The sequence below is a fragment of the Cervus elaphus genome, chromosome 1 (genome assembly GCF_910594005.1).
Source record: "Cervus elaphus chromosome 1, mCerEla1.1, whole genome shotgun sequence".
Taxonomy (NCBI): Eukaryota; Metazoa; Chordata; class Mammalia; order Artiodactyla; family Cervidae; genus Cervus; species Cervus elaphus.
Genome location: NC_057815.1, coordinates 94,994,004 through 95,007,964, shown reverse-complemented (window position 1 = coordinate 95,007,964; position 13,961 = coordinate 94,994,004). Strand labels below are relative to the sequence as shown.

General features: G+C 40.7%; 1 protein-coding gene and 1 non-coding gene across 2 annotated transcripts in view; one reads left to right on the top strand and one right to left on the bottom strand.

Moving 5' to 3' along the window:
• LOC122700551 (fatty acid desaturase 2-like protein FADS2B) overlaps nucleotides 1-13,961 on the bottom strand; it is a 40,691-nt gene that overhangs the window by 21,641 nt on the left and 5,089 nt on the right. The window contains exon 2 of the mRNA XM_043913503.1: nucleotides 6,017-6,127. Within this exon, the coding sequence (XP_043769438.1) occupies nucleotides 6,017-6,127 (111 nt within the window). The remainder of the gene's footprint in view (nucleotides 1-6,016; nucleotides 6,128-13,961) is intronic.
• On the top strand, nucleotides 11,929-12,035 carry LOC122703917. The gene has a single exon (XR_006343658.1). It is a non-coding gene; the product is annotated as a U6 spliceosomal RNA (small nuclear RNA).

The following is a 13,961-nucleotide window of genomic DNA, read 5'->3' as shown; positions in this document are numbered from 1 at the left end:
TGATCAATGCAAAGAAATAGAGGAAAACAATGGAATGGGAAAGACTGGAGACCTCTTTGAGAAAATTAGAGATATCAAGGGAAAATTTCATACAAAGATGGGCATAATAAAGGACAGGAAACATATGGACCTAACAGAAGCAGAAGATATCAAGAAGAAGTGGCAAGAATACACAGAAGAACTACACAAAAAAGATCTTAATGACCCAGATAACCACGATGGTGTTGTGATCACTTACCTAGAGCCAGACATGCTGGAGTGTGAAGTCAAGTGGGCCTTAGGAAGCATAACTACCAACAAAGGTAGCAGAGGTGATAGAATTCCAGCTGAGTTATTTCAAACCCTAAAAGATGATGCTGTGAAAGTGCTGCACTCAGTATGCCAGCAAACTTGGGAAGCGCAGCAGTGGTCACAGGACTTGAAAAATCAATTTTCATTCCAATCCCAAAGAAAGGCAATACGAAAGGATGTTCAGACTTCTGCACAATTGCAATCATTCCACATGCTAACAAAGTGATGTTTAAAATTCTCCAAGCTAGGCTTCAACAGTATGTGAACTGAGAACGTTCAGATTTCTAGTTGGGTTTAGAAGAGGCAGAGGAACCAGAAATCAAATTGCTAACATCTGTTGGATCACAGAGAAAGCAAAGGAATTCCAAAAGACATCTACTTCTGCTTCACTGACTATGCTAATGTCTTTGACCATGTGGATCACAACAAACTGAGGGAAATTCTTCAATAGCTGGAAATACCAGGCCGCCTTACCTGCCTCCTGAGCAACCTATATGCAGGCCAAGAAGCAACAGTTAGAACTGGACATGGAACAATGGAGTGGTTCTGTTAGGTAGTTAGAATAGGGAAAAAGAGTCCAAAATGACGGTGGCTAAAAGACCTGGAAGGGAAAGCCCATGAAAATAGAACAAAGGAAGGTCCGAGGACCAGAGTGAGAACCTCAGGTAAAACAAACAACGCTCTTGCCTAAGTCCAATTTACATAAGACAGGCCCAGGGACAGAGAAACATATAAAAAGAGGAGCCAAAGCCCTCTTCTCTCCTTTTTGCTCCCTCCCTCTCCCGCATGATGGGGCGATCTTCTCTTCGCGTCTTTGGATCGAAGTGCCCTCATGCCTCAAAGATGGATTTTCCTGCTATTATCTAAATAAATAGAGCTGTAACACTGATTTATTTAAGAGCTATAACACGGTCCGTTTGAGACCTGAGAGCTATAACACGGTCTGTCCTCCGAGAGCTGTGACCCGCCAAGGGGCTTTAATGTCCGTCACTCCAAATATTTGTTGTGACAAGACAAAGAACCGAGGAGCATACACTCGCTTGACAGTCCCAAATTGGGAAAGGAGTACATCAAGGCTGTATGTTGTCACCCTGCTTATTTAATTTCTATGCAGAGTATATAATGAGAAATGTTGGGCTGGATGACTCAGAAGCTGGAATCAAGATTGCTGGGAGAAATATCAATACCCTCTCATATGCAGATGACACCTTAGGGCAGAAAGCAAAGAGGACCTAAAGAACCTCTTGATGTATCCAATATGCTACTGGGGAAGAATGAAGAAATAGCTCTAGAAAGAATATGAGACTAGGCCAAGGCAGACATTACACCCAGTTATATATGTGTTTAATGACAAAAGTAAAGTCCAATTATGTAAACAACAATATTGCATAGGGACCTTGAAAGTTAGGTCCATGAACCAAAGTAAACTGGATGGGGTCAAGCAAGAGATGGCAAGGGTTAGCATCAACATTTTAGGAATCAGTGAACTACAATGTATGGGAATGGGTGAATTTAATTCATATGACCAATGTATCTACCACTGTGGGCAAGAATCCCTTATAAGAAATGGAGTAGCCATCATAGTCAACAAAAGAGTCTAAAATGCAGTACTTGGGTGCAGTCTCAAAAATGAGAGTATGATCTCTGTTTGATTCCAAAGCAAACCATTCAGTATCACAGTAATCCAAATCTATGCCCTGACCACTAATGCTGAAGAAGCTGAAGTTGAATGGTTCTCTGAAGACCTACCAGACCTTCTAACACTAACACCAAAAAAAAAAAAAAAAAAAAGGTATCCTTTTCATCATAGGGAATTGGAATGCAAAAGTAGGAAGTCAAGAGATACCTGAAGTAATAAGCAAGCTTGGCCTTGGAGTACAAAATGAAGCCAGGCAAATGCTAACAAATTTTTGCCAAGAGAATGCACTGGTCATAGCAAACACTCTCTTCCAACAACACAAGAAATGACTCTATACATGGACATCACCAGATCGTCAATACTGAAATCAGATTGATTATATACTTTGCAGCCAAAGATGGAGAAGCTCTATACATCAGCAAAAACAAGACCAGGAGCTGATTATGGCTCAGATCATGAACTCCTTATAGCCAAATTCAGACTTAAATTGAAAAAAGTAGGGAAAACCACTAGGCCATTCAGGTATGAACTTGCAGTTATGCAGTGGAAGTGACAAATAAATTCAAGGCATAAGATCTGATAGACAAAGTGCTTGAAGAACTGTGGACAGAGCTTTGTAACATTGTCTTGCAGATGATGATCAAAATCATCCCCAAGGAAAAGAAATGCAAAAAGGTAAAATGGTGTCTGAGGAGGCCTTAAATAGCTGAGAAAAGAAGAGAAGTGAAAGGCAAAGGAGAAAAGGAAAGATATACCCATCTGAATGCAGATTTCCAGAGAATAGCAAGTAGAGATAAGAAAGCATTCTTATGCAAACAAAAAGTAGAGGAAAATGATAGAATGGAAAAAAACTAGAGATCTCTTCAACAATATTGGAAATGTCAAAGGACCATTTCATGCAAAGATGGGCATAAAAAGGATAGAAATGAAAAAAAAAAAAAAAAAAGGACAGAAATGGTAAAGACCTAACAGAAAAGAAGATATTAAGGAGATGTGGCAAGAATAAACAGAATTATACAAAAAAACTCTAGAGATCCAGATAACCACGATGGTATGTATGGTCATTCACCTAGAGCCAGACATTTTGCAATGTGAAGTCAAGAGGTCCTTAGAAAGCATTGGGATGAACAATGCTAATGGAGGTGTTTTAATGCTAATTGAGGTGGTGGAATTCCAGTAGAACTACTTCAAATCCCAAAAGATAATGCTACTATAGTGCTACACTCGATATGCCAGCAAATTTGGAAAACTCAACAGTGGTCACAGGACTTAAAAAGTCAATTTTCATTCCAATCCCAAAGAAAGGCAATGCCAAAGAACATTCAAAGTACCACATAATTGCTCTTATTTCACATGCTAGCAAGGTAATGCTCAAAATCCTTCAAACTAGGCTTCAACAGTACATGAACTGAGAACTTCCAGATATACAAGTTGGATTTAGAAAAGGCAGAGGAACCAAAAATCAAATTACCAATATCTGTTGGATCATAGAAGAAGCAAGAGAATTCCAAAAAATAAAAATAAAAATAAAAAAAATCTGCTTCACTGACTACACTAATATTCCTCTAGGTTTACTGTTTCTTCTGATCCTTTGTGGATCACAACAAGCCGTGGAAAATTCTTAACGAGATGGGAGTACTAGACCATCTTACCTGCCTCCTGAGAAACCTGTATGCAGGCCAAGAAGCAACAGTTCAAACCAGACTTGGAACAATGGACTGGTTCAAAATTGGGAAAGGAGTACATCATGGCTGTATATTGTCACCCTGCTTATTTAATTTATATGCAGAGTACATCATGTGAAATGCTGTGCTGAATGAAGCAGAAGCTGGGATCAAGATTGCTGGGAGAAATATCAACAACTTCAGATAAGATCATACCACTCTAATGGTAGAAAGTGAAGAGGAACTAAAGAATCTGTTGATGAAGGTGAAAGAGGAGGGTAAAAAAGCTGGCTTCAAACTCAACATTCAAAAAATGAAGATCATGACATTCAGTCCAATCACTTCATTCAAATAGATGGGGAGAAAATAGAAACAGTGACAGGCTTTATTTTCTTGGGCTTCAAAAATCACTGCAGCCAGTGATTGCAGCCATGAAATTAAAAGATGCTTGCTCCTTGGAAGAAAAGCAGTGACAAAGGTAGACAGCATATTATAAAGCAGAGACGTTAGTTTGCCAACAAAGGTCCATATAGTCAAAGTTATGGGTTTTCCAGTAGTCATGTATGGATGTGAGAGTTGGACATGAAAGAAGGCTGAGAATCAAAGAATTGTTGCTTTTGAACTGTGGTGTTGGAGAAAACCCTTGAGAGTCCCTTGGACAGCAGGGAGATCAAACATGTCAGTCCTACAGGAAATCAACCCTGGGTATTCATTGAAATGATTGATGGTTAAGCTGAAGCTCCAATACACTGGCCACCTGATGGAAGAACAGAATCATTGGAAAAGACCCTGGTGCCTGGAAAGGTTGAGGGCAGGAAGAGCAGAGGGCGACAGAGGATGAGATGGTTGGATGGCATCATGGACTCAATGGACATTGAGTCTGAGCAAACTGGGAGATAGTGAGGAAACATGGAGGCCTGGCGTGCTGCAGTTCATGGGGTCGCAGAGTCAGAGGTGACTTACTGACTGAACAACACCATCTCAGCTCCTACACCTTGTCACAGGAACCGGGCTCTGTGTCCAGGCTGTCAGCCTGAGGGCGCACTCATCTCAATACAGTGCATTGCTTCCTGAAACACAGCCTTGAGGGATGCACTTGGGCCTAAGGAGTCAGCCTAAGTATTCATCTTGGGCCTGCATGTAATCAGTCCTGTCTCCTCAGATTCCTTCTATCCCCTTGAGAGTTTGTTTCTTCATTTCTTGAAGTGGAAATGTAATTCTTATTCTTTCTGCCTCACAGCGATATCTGGATCACCACTTTGTACAAATTATTTCAAAAGAATGGTACAATTGTAAACTGTTTTAAAACATGAAGTGCAAAAGAAAAAAAATGCCATGCTTAATATTAGCTAAAATCCCTTTAAGCTTTATGTGCAACCATTCTAGAAACTCTAGTCTTATGGAGGTGCCTGCCCTCTGAAGACAGTTTTTCAGTCAACCAAAGTCTTGGCGAAAGAAAAGTGGTGCTTTTCATGGGGAATACCCAAAGGTTTGGAGCCAGAAGGAGGTGAACTGGAGTTCCTGTTCTTTGCTTTTCAGAAGGTAGTTTATTCTCCTAGAATTGTAATTTCTCCGATTGTAAAAAGAACTATAGTTAGGATATAGTCACATCATTGATTCAACAGCTATTTATGGAATTCCTACTACAAGTCCAATCCTGTGCCGGTAGGTACTGAGGACACATAGTCTCTGCTCTCATGGAAACTAACAGCGAGCATCAAACAATTATAAGAAGTCATGGAAAAAGAAAAGTTATGTGTAAGTTGCGTGGCAAGAAGTAGGTAGTTAGACACATGGAATTACTGTTTGGCACAGGGCCAAGCATTCCATTCCTTTGTTTCTCAGAGGTTTAAGAATTCCAGGACTCCTCTGCCCAGTGCTTGCTTCTCCCTCCTCAGTGTCTACACATCCAGATGCTGTGTCCCTTCTTCCTGGCCCCATACTGCTCTGTCCCCATGTAGCTCAGGAGACCTAGAATGACACAACATGGGAGGGAACCTGGGCCACTTCGCCTCAGTGACAGGCTGACAGGTGACCACACCCAACCTGGCCATCATCCAGTGATTGGGGGTCTGGTCCCCCCAACATCCTCTTCTCTGTGAGCCCAAGATGTCAGGTGCTGAGGGGACAGTATCCACCAAGAGCAAATGTGTGTAAGTGAGCTTTCAGGGACCCTAGGCGCAGTAATACAGGTGATGGCTTTTCCAAAATAAAGAAATTGCACTTAAAAAAAAAAAAAAAAGAATTCTGAGGATCTCAGGAGGATGACATTATTTTGAAATACTCGGAATCCTCTTATTTATGCTATTGCAGACCCTCTCAGACATGATGGCTGGTTTCCCACAGAAAAGGATAAGTTGGCCTTGAAATATACCTTGTCCCCATCCCTCTGCATACTTTTGAGTCCTGAGACCTCACTCACATTTTTGTTTCTCTCCTGATTGGGCTCTTCTAGAGCAAGCTCTCCGATGAGCAGTGGTTTGAGGTACAACCGCACAATGTCAGGGTCCGGATGCATGGCTCTGAAGACGTCCTGTGAATCAGAGAGAACTGTTAGAGGCTTAAAAAAGACATGCTTACAACACAGATATCTCTCCCCTTTTTTATCTCATTCTGTACCGACCTTAGGAATCAGCACAGACTATGTTATAGAGCATTTAATTCTAATTCTAGGTTGACACTTCAAGTTCATTGTTCAGAATTGTCCTTGAAATTCCTCTATGAAAGCCTCACAGTGGTGATCCACCCACTGAGTGCATGGCTTACGAGGCAAGTCCTGGGTTGATCCCCAAGCATTGGAAGAGATCGTTGTTTATTTTATTGAGCACCAGAAGAAGTAGTTGGCTTTGAGATTATGGGTCATGGTGAATCTTTAGAGTCAAACCTCAGGCTTGGTGTGGAAGTAGCCCACATTATTTGGGGCATGCAGCAACCAAGACTGCCTATGCAAATCACATCTATCAGAGTTTCCCTTTTAGTTCTTGACCAAGGACCAGGGTACAGAGGCTCTTGCATTAACTTATTTCCAAGGAAAGACAAGTTAAAGTTGATGATGATAAAAAATGTCTAAGAGAGCATGGGAGCAAAGCCCTCAAATTCTTAGTTGTTTAAAGTAGCACTTTCTTGACTAAGTTTATCACTGAAGAAGCCTTAGCACTCTTTCTAAAACAAAACAAAACAACAACAACAAAAAAATAAAAATAAAAAAACACCATAGCATTCTCTCTTGGGGCTTGAGACAGGCACAAAATAGAGCTGACCCACTATATTTTGCCAAATCCATTCCCATTTTAAGTAGTAACTCCAAGTGGCTATGAGAAGGATGTTGATTCTCAAGTCCTGCTTAAGTTTGGAAATAAGAGATGGAGTTTTTGTTTTTGTGTTTTTTTTTTCTCTTTTCAGGAAAGGAGGCTTCTCCAAGACTAAGATACTGGACTTCTTGCTATTATGACTTTGAGAATAGGAAGGATTAAGTATGAAGAGAAATAACCAAGGTTTTAATGTGAATGTGTGGAATCCATACACAATACTTTGGAGTGGTGGTGTTGCCTAGTGCTGATTAAGAAACTGGATCCCCGAGCAGCCTTCCTCCACCTAAGTTCAGTACTTGTGGTGTAATTGTGGACAAGTCTCTTGACCAGTCCACACTCCTGTTTTCTCTTCACTAACATGGGAGTGAAAGTAATAGCTACTCAGTATATAAAGTTATTATAGAAATTAAGTGAACTGATTAGAATCTGAGTGGCTTATAGTAAACTCTCAAACATATTAGTTCTCTTTCCTATGTGTATACCTCTGGGCTTCCTTGGTGGCTCAGATGGTAAAGAATTTGCCTGCAATGCAGGAGAGCCCAGTTAGATCCCTGGGTTGGGAAGATCCCCTGGAGAAGGGAAAGGCTACCCATTCCAGTATTCTTGCCTGCAGAATTCCATGGACAGAGGAGCTGGTGGACTACAGTCCATGGCGTTGCAAAGAGTTGTACACAACTAAGCGACTAAGACACACAGGGATAAGAGCTACCTGCCTTCCTTCTCTTCAATAAAATATCACAGTTCAGAGATTTTCTTTCCATATTCCACTCGGAGTGAACTCTGAATTGTTTTAGTGAATACAGTGAACCCTCCATCTTCAAAATCTAAAGCAACTTTAGATATATCTAGAACTACATGCAAGCCTAACATAAAGTATTTTCATATGTGTAGGCTTGTGTGTGTGTGTGTATATATATATATATATATATATATATATATATATATAATCAATGAGGTTATTCAGAGGGGTGCAATATCAACTCTTTAGACTCACTTTTCTAGATTGACTGATGTAAGAAGGGATTTGCATCTGCTAGAACCAGTCCAGGCTCTACTGTTCATTCTGCCTTTGCACACTTTCTCTGACCCCCTCGGGAAATGCTGCTTTCAAAGATGTGTTTTCGTGTCACATTCGATGACTCTAAAGTTAGTTTACCTAACAGGATGAGAGTCATTCGGTGATTACCAATGTGACTAAACGTTTCAGGGTGGCCCATACTGAAAAATCATGTTCTGCCTGTTGTTAAGGAACAGATGAGGGTGCGAAACACTCTGAGGGATCAAGATCAGAGTGTAGAGGAGGGTGAGGCCCTGGATGTGCATCTTACTCTGAGCAGTCATCCGGAGCCCTGGAACAGTGTGCTGACGCTAATGTTCCTCTGGGTTCACTGTTTCTTCTGATCTTCAGCAAAATTCACAGGTCAGTACTGTGACAACAGAGACTGAAGACCCGCAGAGTATTCCAGAATAGTAAGAACTGCCCTGCTGTGTGGAACTCTTTTCATTGTGTTAATGGGCAGTACAAAAGTGGCTTAGGTGGTCTTAGAATATTCAATTTGAAGGAATGTGCCTATTAGAGTCTAGATACAGAGTAAGTTGTGAAATCTCTGAAGAGTTTTTTTTTTTAATTAACTTTCTTTGGCAAGTATGCTCCTCCTGAAGAAAGTCTGGGCTAAATAAGGGAGAGGGAGTAACACCTTTTTTTTTTTTTTTTTTTTTTTTTTACTGTATCCTGTGTACAAGGTGCTCTATGGGCCAACTCATCATCATCAACTTAGTTTTGTGAGGTTTCATCATTTTTGTTATACATATAAAGACTCCAAATCTCAGGACATTTCCACAGTATGTGGGAGAGCCAGCATTTGAACTCAGTCTATGTGGCTTTAAAGCCAGGAAGCCATGAAGATCAATTCCAGCCTTAACATGAACAGTTCTTTTCCTGAAAGAAGGGTGACAGAAGATTGTTTTGGGATCACTATATGCATGCTAGGCAGTTAGTAAAGGTGTTTCCCACCTTAGGTTTTAATCACGTGCATCACTTTGTCTGTGGCCCCAACCAGCTTCTCCAGGTTTGCCTCTCACGACACCCTTCAGGCCTCACTCTTTCCAGTGTAAGTCTCCCTGTTCTATAAGCATTCCAGGACCCTGTGTAGTTCTGAAGCTTCGTGATACATACGGCTCCCTTTACCTTGACTGCTTTCCTCCATTTTTTCAACTTAAAAAGTTTCTTCTCATTCTTGAACATCCAGATGAAACATGCCTTCCTAACATAGTCAGGAAAGTTATTTATGATCTCTTCCGGGCTCCCATGACACTGTGTTCCTAAAGCTTTTCAAATGATGTTGCAGTGAACCTGTGTATTCACAAAGGCCTTCTTAGTGGCTTTTGGCTATTTTGAAGACTGGGACCATGCACTATTGATTAAATTATACCTGATGTTTCTTGCTGTGCCTGGAATATGGCATGTGATCAAGAGATGTCTCATGAATAAGGGAAAGGGTGAATGAATAGAGCAGTATATGATTTCTCTAACAAGGAGAAAGTTGAGAAGTACTGAGTTCAAAGGATATGGGTTTTAAGCACTGCTGTCTCTTCCCCACTCTCAGCATCTCTATTTTCTGACCTTTTAGTTACTTTATCATCTCTCATTTTTGTCTGTTAACTTTTGATTCACTTCTCAACCATCCTGTCTATTTCCTAGCCTATTCATAAATTTACACTGTAGCTCCTCTTAAGACTGATTATTTCCCAAAAGTATCAACACAGAGGAAAGGTGTGATTATCTTTGCTTTCACAGTGACTGGAAATCCTGCTGATTTTTTGCTGTTATTTAACGGGGGATGGAAAACTGTCCTTTATTGGAAGAGCAGTATGATCCCTAGTGGGAGAGACAAGTATGTAAAGTGAGAAGGCCTGAGAAGAATTATGTCCTTAAATTTTAACTACTGTATACAGGCTGTGCCCTGCATCAAGGCATTTGGCCTAGAGGGATGTGTGGGTTGAAATCCAGGAGACACTCTATTTGCCAAATCTTGTTCTGCAATCAATCAAAGTGTGTGCCTATAAAATTTACACCAAAATACAGCATAGGGAGCAGTGCAGGATGTTGTTTATATTCAGAAAACGCTTAATCTCTCAAGATTCGTTTTGTTTTCTAACTGTGGATACTACTTATTCTCCCACATGGGCTCATTCATTCCTTCATTCATTTATTCAGTCATTACAAAACCTTGCTGAAGACTTAGCTTAGCATCAAAGAGCTTAAGCTTTGGAATCAGATGCCATTAAATGATGATATTTTTGTATAATTATTATTTGGTTCATCTGAAGTAGGTTGAAATCTCCACAAATTCAGAAAAAAGACAAGCATCCATAGTGAATATATGTATATAGTCACAAAATCAATATAACTAGAACATAGATTGTGATTTGCTTATCTCAAAAAGTTCACCAGGGGACTTCCCTGTCAGTTTGGTGATTAACACTCCATGCTTCCATGGAGGGGTGTGGGGTCCATCCCTGTTGGGCAACTAAGGTCCCCCACGCCTTGCAGCATAGCCAAAGAAACAGAAACTCACCAGAATATTCAATACCCAAACACGGACACCCATTCCTACATCTTTGGGTAATTTCTCTTCTGGTTCCTTCTCAGATCTGACCTGTTTCAAGGCAAATGCTACATCAAGGTCCCTCGTATTTCTGGAAGATCACAATTTTTGAGTAGGCTGATTTATGGGGAGAATACAGTCTGTGCCTTCGTTCTGGAAAAGATCCACTTTGGAGTGGAGAATGTTTACATGAAGTCACCAAGATTCCCCTCCACCCTCAGGGATAAACAGAGGGTTATTCTTTTTTTGCCATAACTCACTCTATTATTTAAGAACTTTCATTATTTGAGATTTTTTCCTGTGATATACTTACCTGAACTCCAGTCCAGACTCTCTATCTCCACTGTCCCCACCAAACGTGTTCATCTTCCTGGCTTCATTACCTCATAATGGGAACTACCACCCACCTACCTACACGAGTCATCCATCAGGCAGTTTAGACTCCTTACTCCTGCTTACTTACCTAGCCACTTATCCCCTGTTTTAAGTTATGTCTCCTGGTTATCCATCCCCTCATCCTCATTTCTGTTGTCAGTGCCTTATTCAGGACTTCAGCCTGTTCCCTGGACTCCTTCCTTCATTTTGACTATTTAATTTTTTTTTTTTTTTTAACATGGGACCATAGCCTATTAACAATGTTGTGATAATTTCAGGTGGACAGCAAAGGGATTCAGCCATTCAGATACCTGTATCCATTCTGCCTTGACTTACTCTTCTTGATCTTCAACCTTTACTTAACCTCCATGCTGGCATTTGAAAAAGAGTTCCTCTTCATGGCCATTGTCACCCATTAGCACTTTAACTGCCCTTGTCTCTTTACTCTTGTACCTGTTTTTCAACTTGAACCATCATTCAAATGAGAATCAAATTAAAGTTTAATTAAAAAAAAAATATTCACAGCCCACAAAAGATGCAGTTATTACTGATGAGAGCTTTCCTTTTACAAGCAGCTCAGAATCCTGGTTGGTTTCCTTGTAGGACTGGGTGTAGGGAGGGAGGCTGGGCTAGAGAAGTGTCATTACCTGCAGTGGGAGGAGAAGAAGACCTACAGTGATGGTAAAATCCAGAGTCCTGCGCTCAGAACTCAAGACCCTTTCTCCCCCTCCTCTTTCTCTTATCTCATTCTTTACTTCCCACACCCTTCATCCTCTCTTTCTCCTTCTCCTCTTCTCATCCTCAAGCCATCATATTGACCAGGATTGTGCTAAGCAAAGAATATGGCCAAGCCGGGACACCTGTTCTGCTGGTGCTTACTCACGATGTGAACCTGATAAGTATTCCACCTCTGTACACATCCTCTCTTCCCTGGCCCTGACCTTGCCTCTGTTGATTCCACATGGCTGACTCTTTTGGACTTTCACACAGCTCTATCCTCTTTGCCCTTGCATTCTTCCAAGCAGTTGAAACACATTTTGGTGCTCGCTTCGGCAGCACATATACTAAAATTGGAACGATACAGAGAAGATTAGCATGGCCCCTGCACAAGGATGACACGCAAATTCGTGAAGCGTTCCATATTTAAAAAAAAAAAAAGAAACACATTTTGCTATATTTCCTCTTGGCTTTTGTCATATTTTTCCTGTCATATTGGATTTTTACTCTGATGAAGAGTTTGAGTTTCTCAGTGTCCCTCTCAGAGTGTGATGTTTAGACACAAGGAGGTGGCTGACCATGCACATTGGGTGATAACCCTGACTTCTTTGTTCTGAACATTCTACTCTTGTGCACACCTCACAAGATTGTGTTTACATCTTTTGTGGAGCCCAGAAATATTGTCAACTTACTTATATAAAACTTGGGACTTTCCAGGTGGCACTAGCAGAAAAGAACCCTCCTGCCAACGCAGGAGACATAAGAGATGCAGGTTCGATCCCTGGGTAGGGAACATTCCCCAGTAGGAGGGCAGGACAATCGACTCCAGTATTGTTGCCTGGAGAATCGCCAAGGACAGAGGAGCCTTGGGCTAGAGTCCATAGTGTTGCCCAGAGTCAGACATGACTGAAGCAACTCAGCACAACTTAGCATGCAGCATGCTTCATTGGATGTATTGTAATCCATATAATTAATTCCTCTTGTTGGACTTATAGGTTGTTTCTGGCTTTTCATAGGTAAGCTTTTCCAGGTGAGAAGATCTGAGCCTTGATTTTATATATTAGCATTGTGCATTAATTTCAAATCCTACAATTTTAAAAATATCAGGTAAACAATACATGCAATAACAGGAATTCATGTGCCTGTGCGTTGTATAATAGACTTACCCTCTTCCAACAACACAAGAGAGGACTCTACAGATGGACATCACCAGATCATCAACATCGAAATCAGATATATTATATTCTTTGCAGCCAAAGTTTGAGAAGCTCTATAGAGTCAGCAAAAGCAAGACTGGGATCTGCCTGTGGCTCAGATCATGAACTCCTTATTGCCAAATTCAGACTTAAATTGAGGAAAGTGGGGAAAACCACTAGATCTTTCTGGCATGACCTAAATATAATCCCTTACAATTATACAGTGGAAGTGAGAAATAGATTTAAAGGACTAGATTTGACAGACAGAATGCCTGATGAACTGTGGATGGAGGTTCGTGACACTGTACCTGAGACAGGATTCAAGACCATCCCCAAGAAAAAGAAATGCAAAAAAGTAAAATGGCTCTCTGAGGAGGCCTTAGAAATAGCTGTGAAAAGAAGGGAAGTGAAAAGCAAAGGAGAAAAGGAGAGATATACCAATTTGAATGCAGAGTTCCAAAGAATAGTAAGAAGAGATAAGAAAGGCTTCCTTGGTGATCAGTGCAAAGAAATAGAGGAAAACAATAGATTGGGAAAGACTAGAGATCTCTTTGAGAAAGTTAGAGATACCAAGGGAACATTTCATGCAATAATGTGCTCAATAAAGGTCAGAAATCATATGAACCTAACAGAAGCAAAAAATATGAAGAAAACATGGCAAGGATACATAGACATACTGTCCAAAAAATCTTCACAACCCAGATAATCACGGTGGTGTTGCCACTCACTTAGAGCCAGACATCCTGGAATGTGAAGTCATGTGGGCCTTAGGAAGCATCACTATGAACAAAGCTAGTGGAGGTGATGGAATTCCAGTTGAGCTACTTCAAATCCTAAAAGATGATGCTATGAAAGTGTTGCACTCATTTGCCAGCAAATTTAGAAAACACAGCAGTGACCACAGGACTGGAAAAGGTGAGTTTTCATTCCTATCCCAAAGAAAGACAATGTCAAAGAATGCTCAAACTATTGCACAATGCACTCGTCTCACATGCTAGTAAAGTAATGCTCAACATTCTCCAAGTCAGGCTTCAATATTGCATGAACTGTGAAATTCCAGATGTTCAAGCTGGATTCATAAAAGGTATAGGGACTGGAGGCAAACATCTGCTGGATTATTGAAAAAGTAAGGGGGTTCCAGAAAAACATCTATTTCTGCT